Source organism: Salmo salar, unplaced genomic scaffold (assembly GCF_905237065.1).
Source record: "Salmo salar unplaced genomic scaffold, Ssal_v3.1, whole genome shotgun sequence".
Classification (NCBI taxonomy): domain Eukaryota; kingdom Metazoa; phylum Chordata; class Actinopteri; order Salmoniformes; family Salmonidae; genus Salmo; species Salmo salar.
In genome coordinates, this window is record NW_025550639.1 from 12501 (window position 1) to 30064 (window position 17564).

General features: G+C 46.5%; 1 protein-coding gene across 1 annotated transcript in view; it reads left to right on the forward strand.

Annotated features, from left to right (window-relative positions):
* The window catches only part of LOC123739588 (sorting nexin-30), a 48788-nt gene that overhangs the window by 10337 nt on the left and 20887 nt on the right, over positions 1-17564 (forward strand). The window contains exons 3-4 of the mRNA XM_045713906.1: positions 6977-7166; positions 9722-9921. Coding sequence (XP_045569862.1) covers positions 6977-7166; positions 9722-9921 — 390 coding nt within the window. The remainder of the gene's footprint in view (positions 1-6976; positions 7167-9721; positions 9922-17564) is intronic.

Here is a 17564-nt window from a genome sequence, read left to right on the forward strand (position 1 = left end):
TCCTCTACACTCAAACCACTAGGCTACCTGCCACCTCTACACTCTAACCACTAGGCTACCTGCCTCCTCTACACTCTAACCACTAGGCTACCTGCCTCCTCTACACTCTAACCACTAGACTACCTGCCTCCTCTACACTCTAACCACTAGGCTACCTGCCACCCCTCCACTCAAACCACTAGGTTACCTGCCTCCCCTACACTCTAACCACCAGGCTACCTGCCTCCCCTACACTCTAACCACCAGGCTACCTGCCTCCCCCTACACTCTAACCACCAGGTTACCTGCCTCCCCTACACTCTAACCACTAGGCTACCTGCCGTACCTCCACTCTAACCACTAGGCTACCTGCCTCCTCTACACTCTAACCACTAGGCTACCTGCCACCCCTACACTCTAACCACTAGGCTACCTGCCTCCTCTACACTCTAACCACTAGGCTACCTGCCTCCTCTACACTCTAACCACTAGGCTACCTGCCTCCTCTACACTCTAACCACTAGGCTGCCTGCCTCCTCTACACTCTAACCACTAGGCTACCTGCCTCCTCTACACTCTAACCACTAGGCTACCTGCCTCCTCTCCACTCTAACCACTAGGCTACCTGCCTCCTCTCCACTCTAACCACTAGGCTACCTACCTCCTCTACACTCTAACCACTAGACTACCTGCCTCCTCTACACTCTAACCACTAGGCTACCTGCCTCCTCTACACTCTAACCACTAGGCTACCTGCCACCTCTACACTCTAACCACTATGCTACCTGCCACCTCTACACTCTAACCACTAGGCTACCTGCCTCCTCTACACTCTAACCACTAGGCTACCTGCCTCCTCTACACTCTAACCACTAGGCTACCTGCCTCCTCTACACTCTAACCACTAGTCTACCTGCCTCCTCTCCACTCTAACCACTAGGCTACCTGCCTCCTCTACACTCTAACCACTAGGCTACCTGCCTCCTCTACACTCTAACCACTAGGCTACCTGCCTCCTCTACACTCTAACCACTAGACTACCTGCCTCCTCTACACTCTAACCACTAGACTACCTGCCTCCTCTACACTCTAACCACTAGGCTACCTGCCTCCTCTACACTCTAACCACTAGGCTACCTGCCACCTCTACACTCTAACCACTAGGCTACCTGCCACCTCTACACTCTAACCACTAGGCTACCTGCCACCCCTCCACTCTAACCACTAGGCTACCTGCCTCCCCTACACTCTAACCACTAGGCTACCTGCCACCTCTACACTCTAACCACTAGGCTACCTGCCACCTCTACACTCTAACCACTAGGCTACCTGTCACCTCTACACTCTAACCACTAGGCTACCTGCCGCCTCTACACTCTAACCACTAGTCTACCTGCCACCCCTACACTCTAACCACTAGTCTACCTGCCTCCTCTACACTCTAACCACTAGGCTACCTGCCTCCTCTACACTCTAACCACTAGGCTACCTGCCACCTCTACACTCTAACCACTAGGCTACCTGCCTCCTCTACACTCTAACCACTAGGCTACCTGCCTCCTCTACACTCTAACCACTAGGCTACCTACCTCCTCTACACTCTAACCACTAGGCTACCTGCCTCCTCTACACTCTAACCACTAGGCTACCTGCCTCCTCTACACTCTAACCACTAGGCTACCTGCCACCTCTACACTCTAACCACTAGGCTACCTGCCTCCTCTACACTCTAACCACTAGGCTACCTGCCTCCTCTACACTCTAACCACTAGGCTACCTGCCGCCTCTACACTCTAACCACTAGGCTACCTGCCTCCTCTACACTCTAACCACTAGGATACCTGCCTCCTCTACACTCTAACCACTAGACTACCTGCCTCCTCTACACTCTAACCACTAGACTACCTGCCTCCTCTACACTCTAACCACTAGGCTACCTGCCACCTCTACACTCTAACCACTAGGCTACCTGCCTCCTCTACACTCTAACCACTACGCTACCTGCCTCCTCTACACTCTAACCACTAGGCTACCTGCCACCTCTACACTCTAACCACTAGGCTACCTGCCTCCTCTACACTCTAACCACTAGGCTACCTGCCTCCTCTACACTCTAACCACTAGGCTACCTGCCTCCTCTACACTCTAACCACTAGGATACCTGCAACCTCTACTCTCTAACCACTAGGCTACCTGCAGCCCCTATGCATGTCAAAATACCGCTATAACATTTCTCCCGCTTCTCTGCGCTGTGTCGTACAGAGTCAGTGTGCGGTGGCACCAGTTAGTCGAGGTAATATCTACACTAACATTCAACAGTTTATGGTCACTTAAAAATGTCCTTGTTTTTGAAAGAAAAGCAAAAAAAAATGGTCCATTAAAATAACATCAAATTGATCAGAAAGTGTAGACATTGTTAATGTTGTAAATGACTATTGTAGCTGGAAACGGCTGATTTTTTAATGGAATATCTACATAGGCGTACAGAGGCCCATTATCAGCAACCATCACTCCTGTGTTCCAATGGCACGTTTTGTTAGCTAATCCAAGATTATCATTTTAAAAGGCTAATTGATCATTAGAAAACCCTTTTGCAATTATGTTAGCACAGCTGAAAACTGTTGTTCTGATTCAAGAAGCAATAAAACTGGCCTTCTTTAGACTAGTTGAGTATCTGGAGCATCAGCATTTGTGGGTTTGATTTACAGGCTCAAAATGTCCAGAAACAAAGAACTTAATTCTGAAACTCGTCAGTCTATTCTTGTTCTGAGAAATGAAGGCTATTCCATGTGAGAAATTGCCAAGAAACACACATTCTTCTCTTCTGAAACTCTTCCCTGGTCCGTAAAATACAAGAGACGTGTTTTCTGTCAATATACCAGATAAAATAATGGTTAATAAACAACTCTAAGTGGGTCCCATAAAATATTTTGGGGTATTTTCCAGAATTCAGTTTTTTTTTTCTTCCTGTTTTAATTTTTTATTTTTTTCAGTATTTTATTCAAAATATTATAATTGTACATAAAGAAACAGCAGCTGTTATTGGATGTTCTGAGTTGTTGTCAATGCTTAAATCACACCAGAAGACCAATTGTGATGTCTCAGGAAAAAAAACGGAGTGATCCTTAGATTTTTATTTTATTTAATGTGATTCCCCTTTAATTGTGTATTAAGCAATGGCGGAATGCGTCGGTCTAGTGATGTTTCTGCTCTTAGACCTACTGCTGCAGATCATGTCACGGGAAAACAATGGCCACCCAATTGATACAAATAATCATGATATCTTTCTGTCAGGTAAGCCTACTTTGTCAGTTAACGTTTAATTGAGAAGGTTGTTGGGAAAGTCTTTCTGTCTACCTTCAAAAGAGTTATCTTTAGCATTGTTTACTAGCTACATGATAGACTAATATTGTGCACCAAACAGAGAGACGGGGCCAACACTGCTGGAAATGAATTGGTAGATATTGTTAGGTTTGGCTTTTTAAGCTAATAGTGGCTAACCAGGAGGGTGGGATCATGTTGATGTGGCTTTGATTAGATAGTAGCCCGGAGATTTATGTTTATGACGGTTTGAGATTGAACATTTTACTTTCAGCATTGCTTGGCGAGCTACTGGTAGCTGGCGATCTGCCCGTTGAAGACCCCTGATCTATTAGCTTAGCTGGCGATCTGCCCGTTGAAGACCCCTGATCTAGCTGGTTAGCTTAGCTGGCGATCTGCCCGTTGAAGCCCCTGATGTAGCTGGTTAGCTTAGCTGGCGATCTGCCCGTTGAAGACCCCCTGATCTAGCCAGTTAGCTTAGCTGGCGATCTGCCCGTTGAAGACCCCTGATCTATTAGCTTAGCTGGCGATCTGCCCGTTGAAGACCCCCTGATCTATTAGCTTAGCTGGCGATCTGCCCGTTGAAGCCCCCCTGATGTAGCCGGTTAGCTTAGCTGGCGATCTGCCCGTTGAAGACCCATGATGTAGCCGGTTAGCTTAGCTGGCGATCTGCCCGTTGAAGACCCCTGATCTATTAGCTTAGCTGGCGATCTGCCCGTTGAAGACCCCTGATCTATTAGCTTAGCTGGCGATCTGCCCGTTGAAGACCCCTGATGTAGCCGGTTAGCTTAGCTGGCGATCTGCCCGTTGAAGATCCCTGATGTAGCCGGTTAGCTTAGCTGGCGATCTGCCCGTTGAAGACCCCTGATGTAGCCGGTTAGCTTAGCTGGCGATCTGCCCGTTGAAGACCCCTGATTTAGCCTGTTAGCTTCTTGCTGAATCAAACTCCTCATGGTTCCCTCCTGGATCAAGAGCCTTACTATCTAATATTTCTTTTTTTTGTTGCGTGCCGCATTTTTTAGTTACTTTTAGAACTTTATGAGCTGGAATGTCTGTCCTGCGAATAGCTTATGTCAAGAGACGGCATTAAAATCTCTCTTCTGACACCAGTGTAGAGAACAGCAGGGCAGGGAAACGAAACCGAGTCACTGGTGTGAAAGATCACGTGTAGCTCAGTTGGTAGAGCATGGTTCTTGCAACACCAGGGTTGTGGGTTCGATTCCCACTGGGGACCAGTATGAAAATGTATGTACTCGCTACTATAAGTCGCTTTGGGTAAAAGTGACTGCTAAATGGCATATTCTTCTAATCTGAACAGAAATATGAATGCTAAGCTGAAATAAAAGATCCCAGAAATGTTCCATACTCACAAAAAGCTTATTTCCCCAAAAAAGTGTGACCACATTTGTTTACATCCCCTGTTAGTGAGCATTTCTCCTTTGCCAAGATAATCCATCCACCTGACAGGTGTGGCATATCAATAATCTGATTAAACAGTATGATCATTACACAGGTGCACCTTGTACTGGGGACAATAAAAGGCCACTCTAAAAAGTGATGTTTTATCACACAACACAATGCCACAGATGTCTCAAGTTTTGAGGGGAGCGTTCAATTGGCATGCTGATTGCAGGATTGTCCACCAGAGCTGTTGCCAGAGAATTGAATGTTTTAGAGAATTTGGCAGTACGTCCAACCGGCCTCACAACCGCAGACCACGTGTAACCACGCCAACCCAGGACCTCCACATCCGGCTACTTCACCTGCGGGATCGTCTGAGACCAGCCACCGGACAGCTGATTAAACTGCACAACCAAAGATATCTGCACAAACAGAAACCACAGCTGATTAAACTGTGGGTTTGCACAACCAAATAATTTACATTTACGTCATTTAGCAGACGCTCTTATCCAGAGCGACTTACAGATTTCTACACAAACTGTTAGAAACCGTCTCAGGGAAGCTCACCTGCGTGTTCGTCGTCCTCACCAGGGTCTTGACCTGACTGCAGTTCGGCGTCTTGACTGACTTCAGTGGGAAAATGCTCACCTTTGATGGCCACTGGCACGTTGGAGAAGTGTGCTCTTCACGGATGAATCCCGGTTTCAACTGTACCGGGGAGATGTCAGACAGTGTATATGGCGTCGTGTGGGTTCGAGAGGTTTGCTGATTTTAATGTTGTCAACAGGTTATGGTATGGGAAAGCATAAGCTACGGACAACGAACACAATTGCATTTTATCGATGGCAATTTGAATGCACAGAGATACCGTGACGAGATCCTGAGGCCGATTGTCGTGCCATTCATCCACCGCCATCACCTCATGATGCACGGCCCCATGTCGCAAGGATCTGTACAGAATTCCTGTAAGATGAAAATGTCCCAGTTCTTCCATAGCCTGCATTCTCACCAGACATGTCACCCATTAAGCATGTTTGGGATGCTCTGGATCGACGTGTACGACTGCGTGTTCCAGTTCCCGCCAATATCCAGAAACTAATCAACTCTATGCGAAGGAGGTGTCGCACTGAACGAGGGAAACAGTTCTCACCAGATACTGACTGGTTTTCTGATCCACGCCCCTACTTTATTTTTTTAAAGGCATCTGTGACCAACAGATGCATAGCTGTATTTCCCAGTCATGTGAAATCCATAGATTAGGCCATCATTAATTTATTTCATATGAAATGTAAACTCAGTAAAATCTTTGAAATTGTTGTATGTTGCGTTTTTTTATATTTTTTGCTATATTCTTCTGAAATGTTTGCAATGCACTCATTAGCATTTAGCTAGCAATCGCTATGGGATGTTACGTGTACTTGTTAACATTGCTAACCTTCGGATGACAGAGGCTCAGTGAGGTTTGAAAATATTACTGGTATTACCGGTATTACTGAATATCCCAGTTATGGCACAAGGCTGGTATGAAGGTATGACAATCTGGATACGCCTAGTATGTTAGTATGTTGGCATTACAGTCCTGTATGCATTTCTGACTCGTACCTCCCACTGTGAATTAATAAAGCCATGAAGGAATTTACAATCAAAGTCTCTTGAGACATCTGTTGGTGTAATGTTGTAACAGTGGTAAACAAGGCTCTAATCGTTGGTGTGTTTCCCCTCAGGACCTGAATAAGACGAGGCTCTAACCGTTGGCGTTTTCCCCTCAGGACCTGAATAAGACGAGGCTCTAACCGTTGGCGTTTTTCTCCTCAGGACCTGAATAAGACGAGGCTCTAACCGTTGGCGTTTTTCTCCTCAGGACCTGAATAAGACGAGGCTCTAACCGTTGGCGTTTTTCTCCTCAGGACCTGAATAAGACGAGGCTCTAACCGTTGGCGTTTTTCTCCTCAGGACCTGAATAAGACGAGGCTCTAACCGTTGGTGTTTTCTCCTCAGGACCTGAATAAGACGAGGCTCTAACCGTTGGCGTTTTTCTCCTCAGGGCCTGAATAAGACGAGGCTCTAACCGTTGGCGTTTTTCTCCTCAGGGCCTGAATAAGACGAGGCTCTAACCGTTGGCGTTTTCTCCTCAGGACCTGAATAAGAGACGAGGCTCTAACCGTTGGCGTTTTTCTCCTCAGGACCTGAATAAGACGAGGCTCTAACCGTTGGTGTTTTCCCCCTCAGGACCTGAATAAGACGAGGCTCTAACCGTTGGCGTTTTTCTCCTCAGGACCTGAATAAGAAACAAGGCCTAGCCCTGCTCTCTAAGATGGGGGAGTCGGTGAAGTACGTGACGGGAGGGTACAAGCTGAGGAGCCGACCCATGGAGTTTGCTGCTATGGGAGACTACCTGGATATGTTCACACAGAAGCTGGGTACTATCGACAGGATAGCACAGAGAATCATCAAAGAACAGTCTGGTGGGTAACACTGGTTTTTGCTGGGTCATTATTTTGTGTTCTGTGTTGCCAAATCCAATTGTATTGGTCACATACACATGGTTAGCAGATGTTATTGGTCACATGGTTAGCAGATGTTATTGGTCCATACACATGGTTAGCAGATGTTATTGGTCCATACACATGGTTAGCAGATGGTATTGGTCCATACACATGGTTAGCAGATGTTATTGGTCACATGGTTAGCAGATGTTATTGGTCCATACACATGGTTAGCAGATGTTATTGGTTACATACACATGGTTAGCAGATGTTATTGGTCCATACACATGGTTAGCAGATGTTATTGGTCCATACACATGGTTAGCAGATGTTATTGGTCCATACACATGGTTAGCAGATGTTATTGGTCACATGGTTAGCAGATGGTATTGGTCACATACACATGGTTAGCAGATGGTATTGGTCACATACACATGGTTAGCAGATGTTATTGGTCCATACACATGGTTAGCAGATGGTATTGGTCCATACACATGGTTAGCAGATGGTATTGGTCCATACACATGGTTAGCAGATGGTATTGGTCACATACACATGGTTAGCAGATGTTATTGGTCCATACACATGGTTAGCAGATGTTATTGGTCACATGGTTAGCAGATGTTATTGGTCACATGGTTAGCAGATGTTATTGGTCACATGGTTAGCAGGTGTTAATGCGAGTGTAGTGAAATGCTTGTGCTTCTAGTTCCTACCGTGCAGTAAATTCTAACGAGTAATCTAACCTAACAATTTCACAACAACTACCTTATACACACAAGTGTAAAGGAATGAATACGAATATGTACATATAAATATATGAATGAGTGATGGCTGAACGGCATAGGCAAGATGCAGTAGATGGTATAGAGTACAGTATATACATATGAGATTAGCAATGTAGGGTATGTAAACATTATATAAAGTGGCATTGTTTAAAGTGACCAGTGATACATTTATTACATACATTTTTCCATTATGAAAGTGGGTGGAGTTGAGTCAGTATGTTGGCAGCAGCCACTCAATGTTAGTGATGGCTGTTTAACAGTCTGATGGCCTTGAGATAGAAGCTGTTTTTCAGTCTCTCTGTCCCAGCTTTGATGCACCTGTACTGACCTCGCCTTCTGGATGATAGAGGGGTGAACAGGCAGTGGCTCGGGTGGTTGTTGTCCTTGATGATCTTTTTGGCCTTCCTGTGACATCGGGTGGTGTAGGTGTCCTGGAGGGCAGGTAGTTTGCCCCCGGTGATGCGTTGTGCAGACCTCACTACCCTCTGGAGAGCCTTCCGGTTATGGGCGGAGCAGCTGCCGTACCAGGCGGTGATACAGCCCGACAGGATGCTCTCGATTGTGCATCTGTAAAAGTTTGAAGGTTTTCGGTGACAAGCCAAATGTCTTCAGCCTCCTGAGGTTGAAGAGGCGGTGCTGCGCCTTCTTCACCACGCTGTCTGTGTGGGTGGACCATTTCAGTTCGTCTGTGATGTGTACGCTGAAGAACTTAAAACTTTCCCCCTTCTCCACTGCTGTCCCGTCGATGTGGATAGGGGGCTGCTCCCTCTGCTGACCAGAAGTCCCCACAAGAAACAAACATTTGACCAACTGGGGACATTTTGTTAGTCCCCACAAGGTCAAATGCTATTTCTAGGGGGTATAGGGTTAAGGTTAGAATTAGTGTTAGGGTTAGAATTACGATAAGGGTTAGGAGCTAGGGTTAGGAGCTAGGGTTAGGAGCTAGGGTTAGGAGCTAGGGTTAGGAGCTAGGGTTAGGAGCTAGGGTTAGGAGCTAGGGTTAGGAGCTAGGGTTAGGAGCTAGGGTGAGGAGCTAGGGTGAGGAGCTAGGGTTAGGGTTAGGAGCTAGGGTGAGGAGCTAGGGTTAGGAGCTAGGGTTAGGGTTAGGAGCTAGGGTGAGGAGCTAGGGTGAGGAGCTAGGGTGAGGAGCTAGGGTTAGGGTTAGGAGCTAGGGTTAGGGTGAGGAGCTAGGGTGAGGAGCTAGGGTGAGGAGCTAGGGTTAGGGTTAGGAGCTAGGGTGAGGAGCTAGGGTTAGGAGCTAGGGTTAGGGTTAGGAGCTAGGGTTAGGAGCTAGGGTTAGGAGCCAGGGTTAGGGTTAGGAGCTAGGGTTAGGAGCCAGGGTTAGGGTTAGGAGCTAGGGTGAGGAGCTAGGGTTAGGGTGAGGAGCTAGGGTGAGGAGCTAGGGTGAGGAGCTAGGGTGAGGAGCTAGGGTGAGGAGCTAGGGTGAGGTTTTTGGGTTAGGGTAAGAGTAGGGGTTAGGGAAAATAGGATTTGTAATAGGACTGAATTGTGTGTACTCACAAGGTTAGCTGTATAAGGTGAGTGAGTGAGTGAGTGAGTGAGTGAGTGAGTGAGTGAGTGGTGAGTGAGTGAGTGAGTGAGTGAGTGAGTGAGTGAGTGAGTGAGTGAGTGAGTGAGTGAGTGAGTGTGTGTGCGTGTGTACGGTCCTGTCTAACCTGGGCGGTGACTGTCCCCTTCTCTATCCTGTCTCTAACTACTGTTGTCCCTCCTCCCCTGTGTATTCAGAGTACCAGGTAGAGCTGCGTGTGTACGGTCCTGTCTATACTACCTGGGCGTTGTCGGAGGCGGAGCTACAGGAGCCTCTGGAGGGCGTGGCCAGCTGCGTCGCTAGCTGTTCCAACGCTCTGGACGAACTCACCCAGGATATGAGCGAAGACTTCCTGCCTGTGCTCCGAGAATACGTCCTCTACATTGATTCCATGAAGGTACGGTAGAATACAGTAGAATGAGTCCATGATGGTACGGTAGAATACAGTAGAATGAGTCCATGAAGGTACGGTAGAATACAGTAGAATGAGTCCATGATGGTACGGTAGAATACAGTAGAATGAGTCCATGATGGTACGGTAGAATACAGTAGAATGAGTCCATGAAGGTACGGTAGAATACAGTAGAATGAGTCCATGAAGGTACGGTAGAATGAGTCCATGATGGTACGGTAGAATACAGTAGAATGAGTCCATGATGGTACGGTAGAATACAGTAGAATGAGTCCATGATGGTACGGTAGAATACAGTAGAATGAGTCCATGATGGTACAGTAGAATGAGTCCATGATGGTACGGTAGAATACAGTAGAATGAGTCCATGAAGGTACAGTAGAATGAGTCCATGATGGTACGGTAGAATACAGTAGAATGAGTCCATGATGGTACGGTAGAATACAGTAGAATGAGTCCATGATGGTACGGTAGAATACAGTAGAATGAGTCCATGATGGTACGGTAGAATACAGTAGAATGAGTCCATGATGGTACAGTAGAATGAGTCCATGATGGTACGGTAGAATACAGTAGAATGAGTCCATGAAGGTACAGTAGAATACAGTAGAATGAGTCCATGATGGTACAGTAGAATGAGTCCATGATGGTACGGTAGAATACAGTAGAATGAGTCCATGAAGGTGCGGTAGAATACAGTAGAATGAGTCCATGAAGGTACGGTAGAATACAGTAGAATGAGTCCATGAAGGTACAGTAGAATACAGTAGAATGATTCCATGAAGGTACAGTAGAATGAGTCCATGATGGTACAGTAGAATACAGTAGAATGAGTCCATGATGGTACGGTAGAATACAGTAGAATGAGTCCATGATGGTACGGTAGAATACAGTAGAATGAGTCCATGAAGGTACAGTAGAATACAGTAGAATGAGTCCATGATGGTGCGGTAGAATACAGTAGAATGAGTCCATGAAGGTACGGTAGAATACAGTAGAATGAGTCCATGAAGGTACAGTAGAATACAGTAGAATGAGTCCATGAAGGTACAGTAGAATACAGTAGAATGAGTCCATGAAGGTACAGTAGAATACAGTAGAATGAGTCCATGATGGTACGGTAGAATACAGTAGAATGATTCCATGAAGGTACAGTAGAATACAGTAGAATGAGTCCATGATGGTGCGGTAGAATACAGTAGAATGAGTCCATGAAGGTACGGTAGAATACAGTAGAATGAGTCCATGAAGGTACAGTAGAATACAGTAGAATGATTCCATGAAGGTACAGTAGAATACAGTAGAATGAGTCCATGAAGGTACAGTAGAATGAGTCCATGAAGGTACAGTAGAATACAGTAGAATGATTCCATGAAGGTACAGTAGAATACAGTAGAATGAGTCCATGAAGGTACAGTAGAATGAGTCCATGAAGGTACAGTAGAATACATTTACATTTACAAAGTCATTTAGCAGACGCTCTTATCCAGAGCGACTTACAAATTGGTACATTCACCTTATGCTATCCAGTGGAACAACCACTTTACAATAGTACATCTATATCTTTTTTTTTGGGGGGGGGGGGGTTAGAAGGATTACTTTATCCTATCCCAGGTATTCCTTAAAGAGGTGGGGTTTCAGGTGTCTCCGGAAGGTGGTGATTGACTCCGCTGTCCTGGTGTCGTGAGGGAGCTTGTTCCACCATTGGGGTGCCAGAGCAGCGAACAGTTTTGACTGGGCTGAGCGGGAACTGTGCTTCCTCAGAGGTAGGGAGGCGAGCAGGCCAGAGGTGGATGAACGCAGTGCCCTTGTTTGGGTGTAGGGCCTGATCAGAGCCTGAAGGTACGGAGGTGCCGTTCCCCTCACAGCTCCGTAGGCAAGCACCATGGTCTTGTAGCGGATGCGAGCTTCGACTGGAAGCCAGTGGAGAGAGCGGAGGAGCGGGGTGACGTGAGAGAACTTGGGAAGGTTGAACACCAGACGGGCTGCGGCGTTCTGGATGAGTTGTAGGGGTTTAATGGCACAGGCAGGGAGCCCAGCCAACAACGAGTTGCAGTAATCCAGACGGGAGATGACAAGTGCCTGGATTAGGACCTGCGCCGCTTCCTGTGTGAGGCAGGGTCGTACTCTGCGAATGTTGTAGAGCATGAACCTACAGGATCGGGTCACCGCCTTGATGTTAGTGGAGAACGACAGGGTGTTGTCCAGGGTCACGCCGAGGCTCTTAGCACTCTGGGAGGAGGACACAAGGGAGTTGTCAACCGTGATGGCGAGATCATGGAACGGGCAGTCCTTCCCCGGGAGGAAGAGCAGCTCCGTCTTGCCGAGGTTCAGCTTGAGGTGGTGATCTGTCATCCACACTGATATGTCTGCCAGACATGCAGAGATGCGATTCGCCACCTGGTTGTCAGAAGGGGGAAAGGAGAAGATTAATTGTGTGTCATCTGCATAGCAATGATATGAGAGACCATGTGAGGATACAGTAGAATGAGTCCATGATGGTATAGTAGAATACAAATTAAATCAAATCAAATTTATTTATATAGCCCTTCGTACATCAGCTGATATCTCAAATGCTGTACAGAAACCCAGCCTAAAACCCCAAACAGCAAGCAATGCATGTGAAAGAAGCACGGTGGCTAGGAAAAACTCCCTAGGAAAAACTCCCTAGAAAGGCCAAAAACCTAGGAAGAAACCTAGAGAGGAACCAGGCTATGAGGGGTGGCCAGTCCTCTTCTGGCTGTGCTGGGTGGATATTATAACAGAACATGGTCAAGATGTTAAAATGTTCATAAATGACCAGCATGGTCAAATAATAATAATCATAGTAGTTGTCGAGGGTGCAACAAGCACGTCCGGTGAACAGGTCAGGGTTCCATAGCCGCAGGCAGAACAGTTGAAACTGGAGCAGCAGCACGGCCAGGTGGACTGGGGACAGCAAGGAGTCATCATGCCAGGTAGTCCTGAGGCATGGTCCTAGGGCTCAGGTCCTCCGAGAGAAAGACAGAAAGAGAGAATTAGAGAGAGCATATTTAAATTCACACAGGACACCGGATAAGACAAGAGAAATACTCCAGATGTAACAGACTGACCCTAGCCCCCCGACACATAAACTACTGCAGCATAAATACTGGAGGCTGAGACAGGAGGGATCAGAAGACACTGTGGCCCCATCTGATGATACCCCCGGACAGGGCCAAACAGGCAGGATATAACCCCACCCACTTTGCCAAAGCACAGCCCCCACACCACTAGAGGGATATCTCCAACCACCAACTTACCGTCCTAAGACAAGGCCGAGTATAGCCCACAAAGATCTCCGCCATGGCACAACCCAAGGGGGGGGCGCCAACCCAGACAGGAAGACCACGTCAGTGACTCAACCCACTCAAGTGACGCACCCCTCCCATGGACGGCATGGAAGAACACCAGTAAGCCAGTGACTCAGCCCCTGTAATAGGGTTAGAGGCAGAGAATCCCAGTGGAAAGAGGGGAACCGGCAAGGCAGAGACAGCAAGGGCGGTTCGTTGCTCCAGCCTTTCCGTTCACCTTCACACTCCTGGGCCAGACTATACTTAATCATAGGACCTACTGAAGAGATAAGTCTTCAGTAAAGACTTACATTTTACATTTTAGTCATTTAGCAGACGCTCTTATCCAGAGCGACTTACAGTAGTGAATGCATACATTTCATACAATTTCATACATTTTTTTTTGCTGGCCCCCCGTGGGAATCGAACCCACAACCCTGGCGTTGCAAACACCATGCTCTACCAACTGAGCTACAGGGAAGGCTACAGGGAAGGCTAGACTTAAAGGTTGAGACTGAGTCTGCGTCTCTCACATTGTTAGGCAGACCATTCCATAAAAATGGAGCTCTATAGGAGAAAGCCCTACCTCCAGCCGTTTGCTTAGAAATTCTAGGGACAATTAGGAGGCCTGCGTCTTGTGACCGTAGCGTACGTGTAGGTATGTACGGCAGGACCAAATCGGAAAGATAGGTAGGAGCAAGCCCATGTAATGCTTTGTAGGTTAGCAGTAAAACCTTGAAATCAGCCCTTGCCTTAACAGGAAGCCAGTGTAGGGAGGCTAGCACTGGAGTAATATGATCACATTTTTTGGTTCTAGTCAGGATTCTAGCAGCCCTATTTAGCACTAACTGAAGTTTGTTTAGTGCTTTATCCGGGTAGCCGGAAAGTAGAGCATTGCAGTAGTCCAGCCTAGAAGTAACAAAAGCATGGATTAATTTTTCTGCGTCATTTTTGGACAAAGTTTCTGATTTTTGCAATGTTACGTAGATGGAAAAAAGCTGTCCTTGAAACAGTCTTGATATGTTCTTCAAAAGAGAGATCAGGGTCCAGAGTAACGCCGAGGTCCTTCACAGTTTTATTTGAGACGACTGTACAACCATCCAGATTAATTGTCAGATTCAACAGAAGATCTCTTTGTTTCTTGGGACCTAGAACAAGCATCTCTGTTTTGTCCGAGTTTAAAAGTAGAAAGTTTGCAGCCATCCACTTCTTTATGTCTGAAACACAGGCTTCTAGCGAGGGCAATTTTGGGGCTTCACCATGTTACATTGAAATGTACAGCTGTGTGTCGTCCGCATAGCAGTGAAATTTAACATTATGTTTTCGAATGACATCCCCAAGAGGTAAAATCTATAGTGAAAACAATAGTGGTCCTAAAACGGAACCTTGAGGAACACCGAAATTTACAATTGATTTGTCAGAGGACAAACCATTCACAGAGACAAACTGATATCTTTCTGACAGATAAGATCTAAACCAGGCCAGAACTTGGTTTAGAAATACAGTAGAATGATTCCATGATGGTACAGTAGAATACAGTAGAATGAGTCCATGAAGGTACAGTAGAATACAGTAGAATGAGTCCATGATGGTATAGTAGAATACAGTAGAATGATTCCATGATGGTACAGTAGAATGAGTCCATGATGGTACAGTAGAATACAGTAGAATGATTCCATGATGGTACGGTAGAATGAGCCCATGATGGTATAGTAGAATGAGTCCATGAAGGTACGGTAGAATACAGTAGAATGAGTCCATGAAGGTACGGTAGAATACAGTAGAATGAGTCCATGAAGGTACAGTAGAATACAGTAGAATGAGTCCATGAAGGTACAGTAGAATACAGTAGAATGAGTCCATGAAGGTACAGTAGAATACAGTAGAATGAGTCCATGAAGGTACGGTAGAATACAGTAGAATGAGTCCATGAAGGTACAGTAGAATACAGTAGAATGAGTCCATGATGGTACGGTAGAATACAGTAGAATGAGTCCATGAAGGTACAGTAGAATACAGTAGAATGAGTCCATGATGGTACGGTAGAATACAGTAGAATGAGTCCATGAAGGTACAGTAGAATACAGTAGAATGAGTCCATGAAGGTACAGTAGAATACAGTAGAATGAGTCCATGAAGGTACAGTAGAATACAGTAGAATGAGTCCATGATGGTACGGTAGAATACAGTAGAATGATTCCATGAAGGTACAGTAGAATACAGTAGAATGAGTCCATGATGGTACAGTAGAATGAGTCCATGAAGGTACGGTAGAATGAGTCCATGAAGGTACAGTAGAATACAGTAGAATGAGTCCATGATGGTACGGTAGAATGAGTCCATGATGGTACAGTAGAATACAGTAGAATGAGTCCATGAAGGTACTCTAGATGATGGTAGCTCCTCTCTCATACTGACTCTAGTCTGTCCTGAGAAACCACTGGGAGTCTGTCCCACTGGGAGTCTGTCCTGGGGAACCACTGGGAGTCTGTCCTGGGAAACCACTGGGAGTCTGTCCTGAGGAACCACTGGGAGTCTGTCCTGGGGAACCACTGGGAGTCTGGACTGGGGAACCACTGGGAGTCTGGACTGAGGAACCACTGGGAGTCTGTCCTGAGGGAAACCACTGGGAGTCTGTCCTGAGGGAAACCACTGGGAGTCTGTCCTGAGGAACCACTGGGAGTCTGTCCTGAGGAACCACTGGGAGTCTGTCCTGGGGAACCACTGGGAGTCTGTCCTGAGGGAAACCACTGGGAGTCTGTCCTGAGGGAAACCACTGGGAGTCTGTCCTGAGGGAAACCACTGGGAGTCTGGACTGAGGAACCACTGGGAGTCTGTCCTGAGGAACCACTGGGAGTCTGTCCTGAGGGAAACCACTGGGAGTCTGTCCTGGGGAACCACTGGGAGTCTGTCCTGAGGAACCACTGGGAGTCTGTCCTGGGGAACCACTGGGAGTCTGTCCTGGGGAACCACTGGGAGTCTGTCCTGGGGAACCACTGGGAGTCTGTCCTGGGGAACCACTGGGAGTCTGTCCTGGGGAACCACTGGGAGTCTGTCCTGGGGAACCACTGGGAGTCTGTCCTGAGGGAAACCACTGGGAGTCTGTCCCGGGGGCAACCACTGGGAGTCTGTCCCGGGGGAAACCACTGGGAGTCTGGACTGAGGAACCACTGGGAGTCTGGACTGGGGAACCACTGGGAGTCTGTCCTGGGGAACCACTGGGAGTCTGTCCTGAGGGAAACCACTGTGAGTCTGGACTGTATCATGTTAGCCCCCCACTCATGTAATACATAAGTGAACACATTTGAATTATGCAACACGTAGAAATGTTGAATCTGCTAATTACTGTTCGTGAAACGAGGTCATAACAGACTAGAACACTTTACAACGAAAAAAGATACCGATATCTTCCATCTTTTTGTAGGCCAACTTTCCTAGCTAGCTGACAGCTGAAGCTAACATTAATTCACTCCCCTGGTACTTATATGCCGATATCCTTCACTGACCAAACTGCAGTTCTTTTTGAACAACTCTTTTTACTGACTGGAGAATCATGATTCATGTTTCTGAGTGACTCATACATTTTGGTCTTTAGCTTGACCTGCTGTCTGGCTGCATTGAATTCTACAGCAGGATTAATACGCTCTCTTCCTGCTCAGCTGCTCCGGAGACGTGCTCAGTTTTCTCCTATCACAGCCATTAAATACTGTAACTGTTTTAAAGTCACCATTGACCTCATGGGGTGGCAGGTAGCCTAGTGGTTAGAGCGTTTGTTGCAAGATCGAATCCCCGAGCTGACAAGGTTTAAAAATCTGTCGTTCTGCCCCTGAACAGGGCAGTTAACCCACTGTTCCTAGGCCGTCATTGAAAATAAGAATTTATTCTTAACTGACTTGCCTAGTTAAATAAAGGTAAAATAAATTTAAAAAATGATGAAGTCCCTAAAGCGATTTCCTTCCTCTCCGGCAACTGAGTTAGGAAGGACGCCTGTATCTTTGTAGTCACTGGGTGTATTGATACACCATCCATAGTGTAATTAATAACTTCACCATGCTCAAAGGGATGTTCAATATCTGCTTTTAAATTATTATTATTATTTATTTTTTTACTTTTACCCATCTACCAGTAGGTGCCCTTCTTTGTGAGGCATTGAAAACCTCCCTGGTCTTTGTGGTTGAATCTGTGTTTGAAATTCACTGCTCGACTGAGGGATCTTACAGATTATTGTATGTGTGGGGTACAGAGATGAGGTAGTCATTCTAAAGTCACGTTAAACACTTATGTGATTTTGTTAAGCACATTTCTACTCCAGAACGT